The 19,721-nt window shown below is 38.2% G+C and overlaps 1 protein-coding gene and 1 non-coding gene across 5 annotated transcripts in view; one reads left to right on the top strand and one right to left on the bottom strand.

Moving 5' to 3' along the window:
• Nucleotides 1-1,750: 1,750 nt before the first annotated feature.
• Nucleotides 1,751-19,721, top strand: part of NFU1 (NFU1 iron-sulfur cluster scaffold) — a 28,386-nt gene continuing 10,415 nt past the window's right edge. The window contains exons 1-5 of one of the 4 annotated variants that reach the window (XM_060117255.1): nt 1,751-1,864; nt 4,059-4,159; nt 8,055-8,190; nt 14,189-14,255; nt 17,664-17,778. In XM_060117255.1, the coding sequence (XP_059973238.1) occupies nt 1,803-1,864; nt 4,059-4,159; nt 8,055-8,190; nt 14,189-14,255; nt 17,664-17,778 (481 nt within the window). In that variant the 5' untranslated portion in view covers nt 1,751-1,802. Of the gene's footprint in view, nt 1,872-2,006; nt 2,027-4,058; nt 4,160-8,054; nt 8,191-14,188; nt 14,256-17,663; nt 17,779-19,721 lie in introns of those variants that run through there. The other 3 variants (XM_060117256.1, XM_060117257.1, XM_060117258.1) reach the window with 3 other exon arrangements.
• On the bottom strand, nt 19,342-19,448 carry LOC132502242 (U6 spliceosomal RNA). Its single transcript, XR_009534437.1, has one exon. It is a non-coding gene; the product is annotated as a U6 spliceosomal RNA (small nuclear RNA).

Raw genomic sequence — 19,721 nt, 5'->3', positions numbered from 1 at the left:
GAATGAGGTCCCCCAAAGCACCAACAGTTAAGAGGCGGGCAGATGAAATCCTGCAAAGGAGAAAGGAGAAGGAGTAACCAGAAAAATAATAGGAAAAATTGGCAGTTGTGGTGCCAGGGAAGCCAAGGAAGCAGATTATTAAAGGGAGGGAGAGACCATCAGCATTCCACTCCATAGGTCAAGAAAGGTAAAAACCAAGAAGGATCCTTCAGATTCAGCAACATGGATGATGTGGGTGGTCTTGACTAGATCAGCTCCCCTCCCCACACCGGTGGGACACAGAAGGCTGCTTTCGGTGGTTTGAAGAGTGTGAGGTGAAAAACTAGAGACTGAAAGTGTAGACAATTCTTTTATGCCATTCGACTTTGCAGGGGGAAGAAAAAGAAAAGAAAAGGTGGTGGTTTTAAGGTGGTTTGGGGCAAGGCAGGATTTTCCTTATGGGAAGGAACAGATAAGAGAGGGAGAAGTTGAAGACAGCAAGATGGTTCCTAACTGGGGTATGTTCTTGGGTGGAAGAGCCACACTGCACACTTGATTCAAGGTCTAGCAGAGAGTAAAGGGGAAAGCCGTGGATGACACTGAGGTCTAGAATGGGTCAGCAAAGACGGAAGCCAACACGCAGCCTTGAGAATGTAAGATGCACTCAGAGGAGGCTCACGTGTCCAGCCCCAGAGCAGCCACAGCCTGAAGCCCCGCCCACCCCCTTAGAGGCCTCCCCTTCCATGTAGCCTCAACTTCTCCAACAACAGGTGTGTTGTTTCCCTTACAGAAACCAGTCCTCTGTGTATATCTTCTAGAACAGTGCTTCTCAAACGTTAGCCTGCATCAGAATCACCTGGAGGGTTTGTTAAAACAGATTACTGGACCCCAGCTCCGGAGATTGTGATTCAGTAGGTCTAACGTGTGGTGTGATAATTTGCATTTCCCACGTGTTCCCATGCGGCTGCTGCCCTCAGTCCACATTTTGAGAACAGCTGTCCCAGAGAAAGCTTTTTACCCCAGTAAGATCCTGGAGAATAGTTAACGAACTTTTGTACTTTGCTCTGGAAATCAGTCAATACTCATGCTTATACTGCAAAAGGCAGCTCCACACGAGGTGAGTTCTCTCTGCGTGTTGGTCCAACATGACCGAGTCCACAAACCCAGCCTAACCCAGGTCCACACGGGCCCCATGGGAGAAGAGCAGGCAGCTCGCTGGAGAAAGGCGAGAACCTTCCCAGGGGATGCTTCAGGGCGTCTTTTGAGACAGTTACTGAACTGGGCCTGAATGGCAAGCAGGTTCCTACCAGAGGCAATGGGCGGGTCTAGAATGTTCCGCAGGATCAGGCTGTGCAAACGCAGCACCTATTAAGTGGGAAAAGCAATGTACGGTTCCGCGCATGCGTGCGGAGTCCCTCGTGCTTGCTTGAGGACACCTGCGCAAGCATCGCAAGGATTTCTTTTCTTTTTTTTTTTTTACAACTTTATTGGAGTATAATTGCTTCACAATGGTGTGTTAGTTTCTGCTTTATAACAAAGTGAATCAGTTATACATATACATCTGTTCCCATATCCCTTCCCTCTTTCAAGGATTTCTTTTTTCCCGTTGCCCAGCCTCATGAAGTAGGTAGGTAATGATTTCAAACAGCCTACGCAAGCCCGCCCCGCTCATCCGCAGCAGAGCCCCGCGCGGCCGGTAGGGTGCACTATTCACGGTGCCTTTCCAGATCCCGGCCGGTCTGCGCCTGCGCGGGGCTTGAGCAGAGCTGCGAAGGCTGTGCGGGCTGGAGCTGCCTATCCCACACCTGCGCACTCGGACCAAGATGGCGGCGGCGGCTCTCCTGGGCTTGGGAGCTGCGGCGGCTGCCGCGGGGCTGCGGAGGCGGTAGGTGGTGAGCCCGGGGCTGCGTATAGCGGTGCCGCTGGGCTTAGCCAGCAGAGCGGTCGCCTCCCCGCCCGCCCTCTCTTACACCGGGTGGGGAGAAGTGCCCCTGACCTTGCCTTTGGGTCCATCCCCATCGCCGAAGTTGGGGGTTTAAACCCTGAGGTGGGCAGCTCTCGGTGAGGCAGCTCTGCGACCCGGTTCTGGCGGGCCCTGCCGGCCTTGTCCCAGGCTCCGAGACCCGGTGCCTGAGTCCCTGTGGTGGGGAGACTCTCAGAGACCGGCGGTAGGGACTCACCGAGGAGCTGTTTTTAAATCGGGGCCCCTCCAGCCCTTCCACCCCGTGCATTCGCTCTGCCTTTTAAACACAAAATCAGAACGTCAAAATGTCACTCATTTTCTTAGTGAGGCCTACCTAGAAGGGGAACGTGACCTACCTGAAGTCACACAGCATCTAAGTGCTGGAACTCTAGATTTCCGCTCCCCACCCACCAAACCCACTCAGTTCCCTTGTCTTTCGTCTTTCCATTTGCCCTGTCTTTGCGTTTGGCTTCCCAGGGACATCTGTCAACACTGGTTAGGTGAAAGGCACTGAGAACATTAAATAGATTGTTGTACCGTGGTTTCTCTTATGGAACAAAAGGAGAAGAGGGCCTAACAAGGGTTGACCCCCTGAGTGTTAGGGGTTTTAGTGCTAATGATGCTCTTTAAGTTGAAATGCATTTCCTAAAATAATTAGGTTTGCAGAAGGATTTTTTGTTAGTCACCTCCTGCCTCCCTCTCTTATTTTTGAGTAGATGTCTTCCTGGAATAATTTAACTCACCTTTACTATTTTATTACTCGAACCCATCTCCGTCAGAATATGTATCCATTCTGCCTTTTCCCTGGGCTGAAAGGAAATTTCCGTATTCCAGGTGTAGTTCCGTCCTTGGTGTACTTCCATATTGCAAGGTAACCAAGATTTAGGCAGTGTGCTATAGATAAAAATGCTTTCACCCCAAACCTGAATTCCATTTAATGATCATTGTTGGGCACCTATCGCATACTAATAATAGTGGTAGCTAACATTTATTGAACACATTGAGCACATGCACTGTTGTAAGCACTTTACATGGATTACCTGGATCCATGTTTGCCCCAGTCTTTATGAGTTAGCGGTGAATATTAACTTCATTTTGGAAATGAGGAACTGAGGTAGGTCATCATGCTGGTGGCTAGGGAGAGCAATGAAGACAGTCCCTCCTCTTTATGAGTTTGCAGGTTGAGAATAATCAGAGAAATGTAAAAAACAAAAAGTGATCATAAATATGCTTAAAATTCCTCAGTGACTCCTGTGAAATGAAAATTGGAATGGATGGTAATAGTATTTTAAAGTAAACTGCATTTTCATGTAACTTGCATCAGATTTCTAAAATTTTTCACTAGTAACATCTTTTGTTTACTTTTCTAGTAGTATTTGATTTTCCCTTCTCCCTTTGTTTTTAATTGGTCAACTCCATGAAAAAAAAAAAAAGCCAGTCAACACTTGGGAAGTTTTGTAACTTTGGTTATTTCATTATGATTATATTCAGAGTAAAATAGCCAAAGGTACAAAGCAGCATCAATATGTTTCCAGTCAGAAAGCACGTATAGACTGTTGACTTCTTTAGCAGTTTGATGGAGAATAGTATATTTTCTATTAGACTTTTGGAGGTACTGAAATGCCTTTCAAAACAAATAGCATAGGTTGTCTCTTTCCAGGGAAACATGGTGGTAGAGACAGAAAAGGAGGGAGACTTTTCACTCTATTTACTTTTATTCCCTTTGAATTTTGAACCATGTGACTCTGTCACCTAGTTGTTTTTAAATCTAAAATGGGAAGAACAGTTTGTAGCTCTTTGCCTCCTTCATGCATACCTAAGAGTCTGGAACTCCAGGTTATAAATCACTGATGTAGATGCATTTCTGTTTCTTTCCACCAGATGTTGTATATTCTATATACACTCAGTTATAAAGGCTATAAATCTCCCCTTGAGCTCTTGTTTTTAAATTGTTTGTAGATATTGCTTGTCTAAGGGAGTGGAAATAATGTTGTGGATGGAAAATGAAAATTCATCTTTGTTATTTTCATTATGGTTGTTTTATATATGAGAAGTAGAAACTTGAGTTTAAGAGATTATCTCTTAAAATGTCATTTTTATTTGTTTTTAAATGTAGATTCTGTCATATGATGAATCCATATACCATTAAGAAACAGCCTCTGCATCAGTTTGTCCAGAGACCACTTTTCCCACTCCCTGCAACCTTATGTAACACAGGTAAAATTTCATCTCTTTTAGAGCAAACTGCCTGAATGAAATTTTGTGGGTCATAAGCAATGAGAATTTGTAAAATTTTCTATTCAGATGCCTATAAAAAGAATATAACATTTTTTTCTGCCATAAACTACACTTTACTGTAATTATTTGTTTACACATATCATTTGGCCTTAAATTTCAAGAATCCTGAATACAGTGTCCAGTACTTCTATGAAATCTCAGTTTCTTGTGTAACACATCTTCTAGAACGTAAGAGTTGCACAATAAGTGATTTCTCAATCAAAAATATAGAAAAGTTACAAATGGGTTTGTGTTTCAAAGAATCATATGTATTTTAAGCTATTGCCTTCCTTATTTTCATAAGAATACCTCTAAAATCAGTAAGTTTCTCGCTTTCACCCAGGCCTTAAGACATAGTACTTTGAATGTAGTTTTTCTTTTTTTGTCAACATTAATCACTATGGTTTTGTTGACAGTCTTGTTGATGTTACATGCTTTTATTTTCTATTCTATTTTTTATTAATATTGGAAATAAGTATAAATATAGGATTTGAAAATTTTTGCAATATGACCACTGTCATGTGGTTAGGGAACCTTGTCGGGGAGGGTGTGTGTGTGTGTGTGTGTGTGTGTCTGTCTGTGAATGCCTACCTATATGTGCTTATGGAGCTGTAAGAACTGGGATTCAGCTCTTGGCCCATCTCCATTTCCACCACTACCTTTAACTCCTCCTTGTGGCCATGCTACTCTAGAAGGTGGCTAACTCTGGCTAATGCCCTGAGTTGGATCAGGGCAGAGACCTTACCTCCCCTGTATCCTGGGGCAAGAACAGAGTGCCGTTCCTGTCTCCTTGAGTCACAGAACAATTTAGGCATAAATATTGAGTAACTCAGCATCTTAAGCTACTTTAGTTAGACTTTTAAATTTTGTAGAACTGAATTATGTGGTCATCTAGACTTTTCAGATTGGAAACCTGCTGATTTTAGTCTTTGATATTGACTTCAAGCACCATTAATTTATATTTGAGGGGGAACTTATGCCTACCTTTTTATCTGTTACCTATTATACCAAGCATAATAGGAAAGATTATTTTACAAGAGTCTTTCTCTCCTGTTGTAACTGTTATGACACTTTCAGAGGATCTTTATGGATGATGGATCTGAGAGTCATTTTTGAAATACCTAATTTAACCCAGTTTAGGCTATAACTGGAATGATTTTGTTACTACCTAGTCAAATTACTTTTTTTGAAATACCTTTGTTCATTGTTGAAATTTATGTAGTGGGCTTCCCTGGTGGCTCAGTGGTTGAGAGTCCACCTGCTGATGCAGGGGACACGGGTTCGTGCCCCGGTCCAGGAAGATCCCACATGCTGCGGAGTGGCTGGGCCTGTGAGCCATGGCCGCTGAGCCTACGCGTCTGGAGCGTGTGCTCCACAACGGGAGAGACCACAACAGTGAGAGGCCCGCGTACCGCAAAAAAAAAAAAAAAAAAAAAAAATTATGTAGTGATATCATATATTATCATATTTTCTATTTCAGACATATGTAGATTATACTCTCTTAAATTATTTTTTACATTTATAGTTCTTCAAGTGTTTCTAAAAATTTTTCTTTCTGCATGTATAGTTTTACACAAATGGACTGAGTAGAATAAAGCCAGGTTTAATTCTTCAAATGTTGGTGGAGTGCCTAATATGTGCAGAGATTTTGGTTACCAATAAATTATTAAGAAAGGACACAGAGATGATTGGTCAGAGCCAGGGTTAAAAGAACCTTGTTTTCTGTATATTTACAGAAAATGGCGGCAGCACTTTATATAATGTTTCATCTGAACATTGTAGTGCAGATTGTCAGAGGAATTTATTGGTTGGGAGTAGAAGTATTTTTTTTTTTTTTTTTTTTTTTTGCTGTACGCGGGCCTCTCACTGCTGTGGCCTCTCCCGTTGCGGAGCACAGGCTCCGGACACACAGGCTCCGCGGCCATGGCTCGCGGGCCCAGCCGCTCCGCGGCATGTGGGATCCTCCGGGACCGGGGCACGAACCCGTGTCCCCTGCATCGGCAGGCGGACTCTCAACCACTGCGCCACCAGGGAAGCCCGGGAGTAGAAGTATTTTAAATCAAGTACTTCAACACTGAGGTTATCATTTTTCATTTTTTTTCTTTTTTAGGATTTGCCTGGTCACCAAGTCACCAACTAATATCTTTACAGGACAGTGACTTAAGGAAAATATATGGGAGTTTAGTTTCAATTTCTACTTTACCAAGGAAATGACTCAATATCAGTTAGCTGGAACTGCATGGCGAGGTGCAAAAACAATCTCTGTCAAATTAGAATCTTCTCTTTTAACAGTTAAGAAAAGCATTTTTATACCAACCATATGTTTTACCAAATTTAATCTCTTTCTAATTTAAAATAAAACTTGTTTTTTGATACTTTACTCTTTCTTAAGATATGTGATATGAGGATTATGATAGGATAGAAAGACTGATCTTAAGTATATTTTCCTTTTATGCTTGGCACTAATACTTATGGAGTGGTAGTACGCACAATGGTTAAACAAGTCAGTGCTGGAAAATTGGCCAGGCTTGAATCCTGGCTTTGTCACTTAACTAGCCGAGTGACTTTGCGCTTTAGTTTCCTCATTTATAAATTAGGATAAAAACAGTGCCTCCTTGGCAGGATGTAAGGATTAAATGATATAATTCACATAAAGTGCTTAGCACCATGCCCAGCACATGATAATTATTCAATAAATTAACTTATTTCCATATACTGCTCTAAGAAGAGAATTGGGTGGTGGTTTTTTTTTTTTTAAGTCAGAAGGTTTATTTTCATAATAAGTAACCAGAGCCTGTTTAATAGTTTTAAACTGTTAAAACCTCAGTACTATCTTTTTGTCCTACGAGCTGTTATCATAATAGCAAGGTAGGAAATTAAAGATTAAAGATTCTTTTATTCTCAATCTGATCATGGCCCTAGAAGGAACAGAGAAGAAAAGAATCTCTAAAGATAATTTTTTTTTTTTTCGGTACGCGGGCCTCTCATTGTTGTGGCCACTCCCGTTGTAGAGCACAGGCTCCAGATGCACGGGCTCAGCAGCCATAGCTCACGGGCCTAGCCGCTCCGCGGCATGTGGGATCTTCCCGGACCGCGGCACGAACCCGTGTCCCCTGCATCGGCAGGTGGACTCTCAACCACTGAGCCACCAGGGACGCCCTCTAAAGATAATTTTAAAATATTCTAGAAAGTAATTCACATAGATTCCCACCTACATGATAATTTATAATGTCACTAACTCTATACCTTTGGACAAGTTACTTAACTCTTAGTGACTTAACAGGTTACTTATCTCTAAGCCTCAGTTTCTTCATTTGTAAAATGGGAACAATAATACATTCTTCATAGGATTGTTAAAGGCTTAAATATATATAAAGCACTCAACCCTGTCTCTGATATGTAATAAGTAAGCATAAAATAAATATCATTTGTTATTATAAATTTATTTATCTTTAAAAAATGTTAGCACTTTGGAAAGTGATATGATTTATTATTATAGCTAATTTGGTATTGAGTTACCATATAGAATCCATCTAAGACTCCTCAATTATGATATGCCTTCCTACTTACGTGTAGGATATTGCTAGAATCTGTTGAGTAACAAAACTATCTAAATAATTAGTATTAATATAAAATTCAGTGAAGTTATCCTAAATATTTTGATAAATTTGTTGCTTAACAATTCTTATTCTGTAAGCTTGGGCAATAAAGCTTTATATTCTTTTTTTCTAATTTTCCGTATTTCTTTTGGTTCTCTGAAAATGAGCACTTCATAGTCCATAAACTTGTTAACATTTTTTTTCTAGAATAACATTCTTTCTTTTTTCTCTTTTAGTGAGATACATGTTTATTCAAACACAAGATACCCCAAATCCCAACAGTTTAAAGTTTATTCCAGGAAAACCAGTTCTTGAGACAAGGACCATGGATTTTCCCACACCAGCTACAGCATTTCGCTCCCCTCTGGCTAGGTATAGTACTATTTTTAATTTGCTTTTACCAAGAAACATAAATAATTGACTTCGGGGGTTAAGGTAGCCTTATTTAGCTATTTTACTTTTATGTGCATTGCATCTTTTCAGTATAGGGATTATTTTCTTTTCAGGTGAGAGATAAAGAAAAATAAGAGTTGATATTAGGAAACCCTTCTCCTGAAAAGGGATGTACTTAAGAGATCTGCAGCATGACTAAATAAGAATTTATATTTTTCCTTTTAAAAAATCTATCAAAATGATAATATGGCAGGACTTACCTAGTGGTCCAGTGGTTAAAACACCACACTTCCAACGCAGGAGGTGTGGGTTCGATCCCTGGTTGGGGAACTAAGATCCCACGTGCCACGTGGCAAAAAAAAAAAAAAATGAGGCCGATCTCCATTCTAAATCTTTAAAACCCTGTTTTTAGAAAACAATGAAAACATGATTATTTTATTCTCAAGGATAGCTGGATTTCTAGATGTTTCAAAACGGAATAGTTTCTAAAATAGTCCTTTCAGAACTATAAATGATAATAGTTATCAGATGTGGCATGATTTTTTAATAAACTAGTGAGTGGTGACAGTTTTTATTTTTATTTATTTTTTATTGAAGTATAGTTGATTTACAGTATTGTGTTAGCTTGAGGTGGATAGCAAAGTGATTCAGTTATTTTTCTTTCCAGATTAGATTCTATTATAGTTATTAAAAGATACAGAATATAATTCCCTGTGCTATGTAGTAGATCCTTGTTGCTTATCTATTTTAGGTAGTCCTTATCTGTTAATCCCATACTACTAATTTGTCCCTCCCTCTCTTTCCCCTTTGGTAACCGTAAGTTTGTTTTCTGTGTCTTTGAGTCTGCTTCTGTTTTGTATATAGATTGATTTGCATTATTTTTTAGTTTCCACATATAAGTGATATCATACAGTATTTGTCTTTCTCTGTCTGACTTACTTCATTAAGTATAATATTCTCTGGGTCCATCCGTGGTGCTGTAAATGGCATCATTTCATTCTTTTTAATGACTGAGTAATATTCCATTGTACATGTGTACCACATCTTCTTAAGTCAGTTGTCTGTTGATGGGCACTTGGGTTGTTTCCACGTCTTGACTATTGTAAATAGTGCTGCTGTGAATACTGTGGTGTGTGTATCTTTTGGAATTAGAGTTTTCATTTTTTCTGGATATATACCCAGGAGTGGGATTGTTGGATCATATGATAGCTCTATTTTTAGTTTTTTAAGGAACCTCCATACTGTTTTCCATAGTGGCTGCACCAATTTACATTCAGTGGTGACAGTTTTTAAATTCACTAAAGACATGTTAAATGTATGTCTAATGATAAAGCACAAACAATAAAATTATAACCCCCCTTTTTAACTGATAGCTAGAGAAGTTATTTATAATAAGAAATGTTAGGTCAATCACATCAACTGAAATTTTTGGTAACTTAAGACTGATACTGATTGCCAAGGATATTGGGAAAATAAAACTTAGATAACTATTTCTGTATACATACAGCCATTTAATGTGTCTCATTTAGGGGAGCCAGGAATATGCTTATCTCAGGAATCATTTTTAAAGTTTCTGATTAATAAATATGCACGTTTCCTTCGACCTAAATATACCACTTCTTGGAATATATCTTAGAGCATTTGTTTTTTATACTTTTTAATACAAGCCACAGTAATAAACTTTTTTTTAACATCTCTATTGGAGTAAAATTGCTTTACAGTGGTGTGTTAGTTTCTGCTTTATAACAAAATGAATCAGCTATTAAACATCTTATGACTCGCTATATACATACACACATATACATACGCAGATATACATAAATATGTACATATATGTATGTATATATAGGTATGAAACAAGTGTTTGATGGGGCAGTTTTCACCTTTATAAGGTATAAAACATTCTTTTTTTAAAATAAACGTATTTATTTATTTATTTATTTTCTTTGCGGTACGCGGGCCTCTCACTGTTGTGGCCTCTCCCGTTGCGGAGCACAGGCTCTGGATGCGCAGGCTCAGCGGCCGTGGCTCACGGGCCCAGCCGCTCCGCGGCATGTGGAATCTTCCCGGTCCGGGGCACGAACCCGTGTCCCCTGCATCGGTAGGCAGACTCTCAACCACTGCGCCACCAGGGAAGCCCTATAAATTTATTTTTTATTTATTTGTTTTTGTCTGCATTGGGTCTTTGTTGCTGCACGCGGGCTTTCTCTAGTTGTGGCGAGTGGGACTACTCTTTGTTGCGGTGCGCAGGCTTCTTATTGTGGTGGCTTCTCTTGTTGCAGAGCACGGGCTCTAGGCACGCAGGCTTCAGTAGTTGTGGCACGCAGGCTCAGTAGTTGTGGCTTGCGGGCTCTAGAACGCAGGCTCACTAGTTGTAGCACACTGGCTTAGTTGCTCCGCAGCATGTAGGATCTTCCCGGACCAGGGATCAAACCCGTGTCCCCTGCATTGGCAGGCGGATTCTTAACCACTGCGCCACCAGGGAAGTCCCTAAAGCATTCTTATATTTCCTTTCTTGTGCTTTTTATATTATTCTGTTCTGTTCTGTTTTATTTTATTAGATAAAATCCTGGTCACTATATAATTGATTTTACGACTCACTGGTGGTTTTGCAAAACACTACCTTAGAGAACAGCCACATATATACATAAGGAGTGTGCACGTATGTTCACTGTAGCCTTGTTGGTAATGGTAATAAGTTAGAAACAACCTAAATATTCATCGGTAGGAAGAGTTAGATAAACTTTGTTCGTCCGTAGTCTGCATGGACCAACAATAAAACAGTACAAAGGATGAGGCGGACTCATATTTACTGAATGACCTCTAAGACATACTGTTATTGAAGAAAGCAAGTTGCAGAACAATGAATACATTATGATTATTATGTGTATGAAAACGAAAAACACAAAACAACAAAAATGCACTGATAAAGAGGTCTGGAAGAATGTACACGAAACCGGTAACAGTGGATTTGAGAGGGGTGGTCAAGAGGCATTCACTCTCTATGTATAGCTTGAAATGTTTACATCAAGTACAAGCTCACATATTTTGTATTCTAAAAAATGTAAAAATAAAAAAGCCCAAGGTGATTCAGTTACAGATCAGTTGGAGATTATTTCTGTCAGCTGTTCAGTTGGTAAAAATCCCCATTTCTCCGTTTTACAGAATTTATTATCTTCAGTCAGCCTTGTTTTTGTTGTTTAGCAGAGAATGTTTTTACTGTAAGGTAGAACGTAAGCTTCCTGAGGATGGAAACCAGTCTGTTCTGCTTGTTGTTGTATCCCTAGTGCTTAGTACAGTGTCTGCTACTCAGCAAGTATTCAAATACTAGTTGAATGAATGAATAAAGAGTAATGTGTCTTACTTCAGGGAGGCATTTGACATGTTTCTTCCTGTCCTTGTAGACAAGACAAAGAAATGTAAGCAGAGGGTAAACCTGTCTCCAGGGACATGTAAAAGGGCTCTGAATCTCTGTAGTTGGCATGTTTATTCAGGACTTTTTAAAAATCAGCAACATTAATAAAGATATAATTATCAGTTTTTCAGATGAGAGGATTTGCTTATCTGTTGGATGGCAAAATTCAGAGACATTTTTGAAAGTTTTATTAGGCTTAAAGCAAATAAGATAAAAGTCTAACAGAAATAAATATTAAGCCGTGTGTTTAAATTTTTTAAATGAATAGCACAGTTATGGGATAGAAGAACCTGACCTTCCAGTTAGTCATGTTGGATATGATGCAGAGCTCAAAAAAGTCAGTCAAACTTTAACAGAGTCCTAGTGTCCAGCCTAAGAGAGGTAATAGTCTTTGTACTCTGAACAAGTTAGACTACATTTGGGATAGTGTTTTCAGTTCTGGGTATCATATTTTATTTTGGACATTGACAAGTTGAGATTGTCCCAAGGAAAGTAACCTAAATAACAAAGCATGTATAATAATGTTTGAAACTCCTGTTTCCCCTTTTTCTTTCTTTTAGGGACAGAACCTGTGAACTCTTTCCTAAAGCAGTCTCCATGATGTGGACCATAGATCAGGTGTATTCCTTTGCACAGTCCTTTCATTTGGGAAAAAAAAAAGCTTTGCTGATAGTGCTAATCAAGGGTCCTACTTAAAGGTCTGTGCTTTGGTTTATGGATCATAAGCTGCAGCCAAAAATCTTGTGACCACTTGCAACTTTAACATGAAGTGGTTGTGTAAAGGACTTAGATGACATAGTTTCAGACAAATTCCTAAATAATTTCAAAGCAGTAATTTTGATAGCATTCTTGCAATGGGAGACAGAGAAAAGGAAACTGTAACCTTCTTTGGAGTATGTCAGCTTTTGTTCCTAAGGTTGGGAAAAAAGAAACTGCCTTAGAGAGTCTGCTAGGTGTGGTACATATGTCAGTGATTGGGGAAGGAAGCTGTAATTCAAAATTCCTTGAAGGGCTTTTTCAATTTATAATCTGCCCTTCCTCCTCTCACAGGATTCTAAAAAATTAGCTTGACTGAAGTATAATTTACGTGCAATAAAATTCACCAGTTTTAAGTGAGTTTTGATAAGTATATACAATTGTGTAACCACCAAGAAAATAAAAATATAAAACATTTTTATCACTGTAAAAGATCCCTCATTTCCCTTTGCTTTCAGTTTCCTCTTGCTTCACCTCCACACCCTGCTAACTTTTTTTTTATGGCAATGACTTTTAATTTTTAAATTTTTATTAAAAATGTTTTTTCCAGCTTCTGTGAGATATAATTGACATAAAGCATTGTTTAAGTTTAAGGTATACAACATGATGATTTGATATACATATACATTGTGAAATGATTACCGTAGAAAGGTTAGTTAACACATCTGTCACCCTGGCAGCTATTGATATTCTTTACGCCACTACAGTTTTGCCTTTTCTAGAGTTTCATATAAATGGAACCAGATAGTCTTTTGTGTTTGGCTTCTTTCATTTAGTATAATGATTTTGAGAGTCATCCTTGTCCTTGTGTGGATCTATAGTTCATTTCTCTTTATTGCCAAGTAATACTACATTGTATGGGTATTCCCAGTTTGTTTAGTCATTCCTCAGTAGATGGACATTTCCAGATTTTTTTGTTTTCGGTATTGTAAATAAAGCTGCTATAAAGATTCATGTGCAGGGCTTCCCTGGTGGTGCAATGGTTAGGAATCCGCCTGCCAGTGCAGGGGACATGGGTTCGGGCCCTGGTCTGGGAAGATCCCACATGCTGCGGAGCAACTAAGCTGTGTGCCACAACTACTGAGCCTGCGCTCTAGCGCTTGCGAGCCACAACTACTGAGCCCGCATGCCACAAGTGCTGAAGCCCGTGTGCCTAGAGCCGGTGCTCCACGGCAGGAGAGGCCACTGGAGTGAGAAACCCGAGCGCCGCGGTGAAGAGTGGCCCCCGCTCACTGCAACTCTAGAGGACCTGCGTGCAGCAACGAAGACCAGAAGCAGCAAAAATAAATGAATTAATTAAAAAAAAGAGATTCACGTGCAAGTCTTTTTGGAGCATACGTTTTCATTTCTCTTGGGTAAATAACTAGGAGTGGGATTGCTGGATCGTAGGGTAAAAGGATGAAACAAGATTGGCCATGATTTGCTAATTGTTGAAACTAGTGATGACTGTGTGGAAGTTCTTTTATATTTCTCTCTACTTTTATGTATATTGTAGACCAGGGGTTCCCAACCCCCGGTCCGCAGCCTGTTAGGAACCGGGCCGCACAGCAGGAGGTGAGCTGTGGGCAACCGAGGGAAGCTTCATCTGCCGTTCCTCATCACTCCCCATCACTCACATTACCACCTGAACCTTCCCCACCATCGCTCGCATTACTGCTGGAACCATCTCCTACCCCCATCCCCCTGTCCGTGGAAAAATTGACTTCCACGAAACTGGTCCCTGGTGCCAAAAAGGTTGGGGACTTCTGTTGTAGACTTTTCCATAATAAAACATTTTATTATCTCTTTTTAAAAATTTTTTCACAGGCAGTTATTTAGGATTGAAGGAGTAAAAAGTGTCTTCTTTGGACCAGATTTCATCACTGTCACAAAGGTAAGCATAGGATTATGTAAAATAAGATGTGACATACTTTTAGTTTTTTCTGAGTCCAGTGCCCCTCTCCAGAATATCCATTCTTGATGTGTTCTACACATACTGTTATTAAAAATCTCAAATTAATTTTACTTCTCACATTTCTCAAGTTAATTAGTTAACAGAATTTTCAAGTTTAAATTAACTATAGTCCAGATCCCTCATTTTTCAAAAGAGAAAAACTTGAGCTTCAGAGAGTTAAATGCAGTGTCCAAGATTGTATAGGTAGCCTCCAGCAGGACCAAGACTCAACCTTGGCAGGACTAAAATTTAGGCTTCCAAGTATAATTTTTACTAATTGTTAATTTACATTGATAGAGTAAAAAGAGAAGCAAATAAATGATCAAATATATATATATATTTGGCCTACAGAATGATTATCTGTCTCCTTTCAAAATGAGCATTTATAAAATGGCATCTGGCACATTCTGCCAGGCTACCATCCTGCAATAACACTTCAGAGCTTCACAGACGAGCAGTGGATTGTGTACTTCTGCAACACTTGGATAACCTCTTAATGTCAAAAAATCAAGCTAAATATGCTACCCATCCAACATCTAAGGTCATATTTGCTAGAAAAGACTTTCATTTTTAATTCTACTAGATTAATGAGAAATGAACCATATAAATTTGAATTATACTTATTCTTTTAAATCTGTAATTGATATGTATGCACTGAACTTAATCACTTGCCCAATTTTGCATCAAAATCCAAAGTATTCAATTAGCTCCTCTTAAGCAGTTTGAAAGGATTACTCTTGAGTTCTTGCTGCACCGTGAAAGGTGACATACTGAGTTATCAACATGTTACATCTAGTCTAGTATTCTCTTGCAGCTGTTTATATGAGGAGGAGAATGAGGATTTTCTTCCATGCTGGCGATCCCAGTGGCTATGGTTGTTCACACAAATATCTGGATTATAAAATGTTCTTCCCGGTTGTTTAAAGTGTTATTTGTTCTAAATTCTCAGAAAGCCCTTTCTTGACCATATTACTGAAAGTGGTAACTCCCCCTAGGCGCTTATTACCTTATTTTCTTCATTACACTGATCTCTTAATGATATTGTTTATTTTTATTACCTTTCTTTCCTGCACTAGACTGTAAACTCCATGAAGATAAAGATAGTCCATCTTGTTAAGCTCACCTACAACAATGCTTAGCACATAGTATGCATTCAAAGAAATTTTTGTAGAAGGAAACAATTATGTAAAATTTCCTAAATTGAATTTTCAGGCTTCAAGTGGTTTCCCCCAAATGTAGGATTGTGGTGAGCAAATGCGTGCTCACCAATCTCTGGTCTTTACTTGTTTATAGACATTTGACCTATCTTTGTTATTCTTCAGTTTTCTTTCTTTTTTTATTTTATTTTATTTTATTTTATTTTTGTTTTTGGCTGTGTTGGGTCTTCGTTTCTGTGTGAGGGCTTTCTCTAGTTGCAGCGAGCGGGGGCCACTCTTCATCGCGGTGTGCGGGCCTCTCACTGTCGCGGCCTCTCTTGTTGCGGAGCACAGGCTCCAGACACGCAGGCTCAGTAGTTGTGGCTCACGGGCCTAGTTGCTCTGCGGCATGTGGGACCTTCCCAGGCCAGGGCTCGAACCCGTGTCCCCTGCATTGGCAGGCAGATTTTCAACCATTGCGCCACCAGGGAAGCCCCCCCATTTTCTTTCTTTGATATTTTTTGAAGGAGAAAAAAGGACCAGCATTGCCAGCATGTTTGATGTGGCACTAGTGCTTTACATACATTATCTAATTTAATTCTTTTTAAACCATTTCTAAATTGAAATATAGTTAATTTACAGTGGGTTTTTTTTTTTTTACTTTTTAAAAATTTAATTCTTATAACTAGTTTTTCTTGTCTTCATTTTACAAATAGGATATTATGTATTTTAAGAAGTTTTTATTTCTTTTACGTTCAGCCTATGCTATATAAATTTTTTTGGGGGGGATGAAAATGTAATTATAGCTTACAAAGGTGTTTTTTTTTTCCTTGATTTGATTTTGGAAAGTCATCTATTATTTCCCTTTCCCTTTGTAATTTAGTTACACTTTTTGAAATTTCTCCAGCTCCATTATTTTTTCTTAATGAAATGATATAACCAATAAATAATATTCCAAGTTAGGGTACACATTGATATTTAATAGATAGACTAGTAGATTGATGTGCTTTCTTCCAATTACCTTCCTCATCATGGACTATCCCATTTACCTGATATCTTCAGTGATTGCCTGTTTCCCTTTCTAACTTGTAATTGATAATTCACAGGCTTCTTTATGCATCTTTTTCCTAAATGTATATTTGCAGCTTATATGCTGCCTTTTTCTCATTCAGATAACTTCAGAATATTTTTTTTCTTTTAATACCAATATTTCCCTATTCAGTAGAGCCCACTACTTACTGAAGCTCTAAGGTAGCCCTCTGATCCATCTTGCAAATAATTTATTAAAATGTTAACCTAGAAGTAGTACTCATTACCAACACTAAGGCGTCTCACTAATTTTGTTTTTGTATTCGTAGTAGTGCCTGTTTTACCTTCTGTGTACTGTCTCTAAATTGGTTCTTAATCCATGACAAAAATAGACCCGTTTGTATATGAAGACTCAGTTTTTAATAGTATTTAAGCATAGACCCTAGCTAACAGCTTCCTGAGAATCTAAATAGACTGCCTCTAATAGTTTTTCTCCTAAAGATCTCTCCTGTAAAAAATTAAAACAAAACATGCTGCCTTTCTCATTTTAGATGTTAGTACTATTGGGGTACTATCTCTTTTTTTTTTATGGAATCAATTAGTTGGCCAGATAGAGAAGTGAAATAGTTATGGATTCTTTCTTACGGATGCCAGTCTAGTTGACGGTCCACAAGTCCTCTAGTACAGTAGCCATAGATAAGACACGTTATACTTATGGTTCAACAGTTATGTTATTGGGTTTCTTCAATACTATTAAGTAATATATGTAAGTTGAATTTTTTTGAATAGTCGTGGGATATCCTGTATAGTTCATCAAGCAGTTATATCCTATTTTATTAAAAGAATGGGAAGTATCTTTATTACCCTGTTTAAACACAGAATCCATTCAGTATTTTAACTCTCTTCACCTCATGAAAAAAATATCTTTTAATCATTTTGGTATCCCCTCTACAGGGCATGTGCATACAGCACACTTATTTGATGAATGAATGAATTGGGGGATGTTCTAAGATTGTATCTTCTAAAAGTCATTATAAGCCAGCTCCTTTAGGAACAGTAACTGACATATTTTCCAGAAATGAGTGCTATAGAATATATATAGGGAAAGATTCTTAAAGCTATTGTTTTGTATTTGTCTTTGACCTTGGTTGAAAATGTAACATTTTCCTTCAAATATTTACAGGAAAATGAAGAGTTAGACTGGAATTTACTGAAACCAGATATCTATGCTACAATTATGGATTTCTTTGCATCTGGCTTACCTTTAGTTACTGAGGAAACACCTTCAGGAGAAGCAGGTAATGTGTTGGGTAATAATATTTATCTTTTTTTTTTAAACTGTTCTATTTTCTTCACATTTGTCTTGATTTCAGAAGTCATGGGACTACAGACTTTTATCATTATACTATATTTAGCTCTGGAACCAATTCCAGAGGGGACAAAATTTCATGTGTAGTAGTTTCATCCATCGTTTTATAAAACTTGTGTATAAATTGAATATATTATACAAAACTAAAATTTTAAATTACAAAAATTTTCAGGCATATAGAAAATATTTTAATGCTCACCAGTTTGCCCTCAGATTTAACAAAGGTTAACTCTCTGCCTTAATTGCTTTAGACTCATTTCTAAATAAAATATTAAAGACATAGCCAAAGACCCAGAACTCCCATCCCTTTTCCCTTTCTAATTCCAGAAATGTATGTAAATTTAGTTTGTTTTTAAAATTTTACTACACATGTAAGTCTCTGCAGGGAATTTATAGTATTGGTTTTTGTTCTTAAACTTTAAATAACTTGTGTTATATGCAACTTTCCTTTTTTCACATATTTTGAAATACATCCATTTATTTGTTTTAAGTGCTGGATAGTATTCCATTATATGAATAAGTTACAGGTAATTAATTTTTTCCTTTACTTATATTCAAGTGAATTGTTTGTGCTAATTTCTGTTACAAACATTGCTGCATTGGGTGTTCTTGTACAAGTCTCTTTGTGCATTTGTGGAAACCTGCTTTAGAGTACTTTTAGAATATATTCCTAACAGCAGAATTGCTGTATCGTAAATTGTTCTAATTTACATGCAAATTAGCAGTGTATAAGAATTTTAACTTTCTTATATCTTCATCATCACTTTGTGTTTACTTTTTTTTTTTTAACCAATATGTTAGGGGTAAAATGGTGTCTTGTTTTAATTGCATTTCCTTGATTAATATTGAGCCTGAAGGTTTTCATATAAACATATGGCCAGTATTCATATGACTGGCCAATATTTTCCTTTTCAGTAAATTTCCTGTTCATAATCTTTGCTGATTTTTTAAAAAATTGAATTATGTGTCTTTTTTGTATTGGCTTTAGCAAGTTTTAAAAAAATATTCTGAATATAAATCCTGAATATACTATATATAAATTAAGCATGTTCATAGCAAATAACTTCTCCCTAACCATGCCTTATATTTTCACTATATTTAGGTTGTCTTTTGTCATTCAGAAATTTTTTCTTGGGCTTCCCTGGTGGTGCAGTGGTTAAGAATCCGCCTGCCAATGCAGGGGACACGGGTTTGATCCACGGCCTGGGAAGATCCCACATGCCATGGAGCAACTAAGCCTGTGTGCCACAAGTACTGAACCTCCACTCTAGAGCCCGCATGCAACAACTACTGAAGTTCATGTGCCTAGAGCCTGTGCTCTGCAGCAAGAGAAGCCACCACAATGAGAAGCCCATGCACTGCAACGAAGAGTAGCCCCCACTCGCCGCAACTAGAGAAAACCCGTGCACAGCAACGAGGACCCAACACAGCCAAAAATAAAAACAAACAAAAGTCCCATGTAAGAAAAAAAGAAAGAAATTTTTTCTTACTTTAAAATATGGAACGTTTCACAAATTTGTGTATCATCTTTGCAAAGGGACCATGCTAATCTTCTCTGTATCATTTCAGTTTTAGTATTTGTGCTGCTGAAGCAAGCACAGAAGTTTTTCTTTTTAATGGAGTCGCATATTTTCATCTTATCCTTTGTGGTTTCTGTTTTGTGTACATTGTTTTAGTAAGCTATTTTATGTAAAGCACTTGGAAGAGTAACTTCACATGGATCTCAAATACTAGCTGTGATTATTATATCTGTTGTTGATGAAATTTTTCCTTTCTCCAGTATCGTACAGATACTGTTTTTTTTTTGTGTGTGTGTGTGTGTATGTATATGTATACGTATATCTACACACACACAAACATTTGTATAATCAC

The sequence above is a fragment of the Mesoplodon densirostris genome, chromosome 14 (genome assembly GCF_025265405.1).
Source record: "Mesoplodon densirostris isolate mMesDen1 chromosome 14, mMesDen1 primary haplotype, whole genome shotgun sequence".
NCBI lineage: Eukaryota > Metazoa > Chordata > Mammalia > Artiodactyla > Ziphiidae > Mesoplodon > Mesoplodon densirostris.
This window is presented reverse-complemented; position numbering and strand designations above follow the sequence as displayed.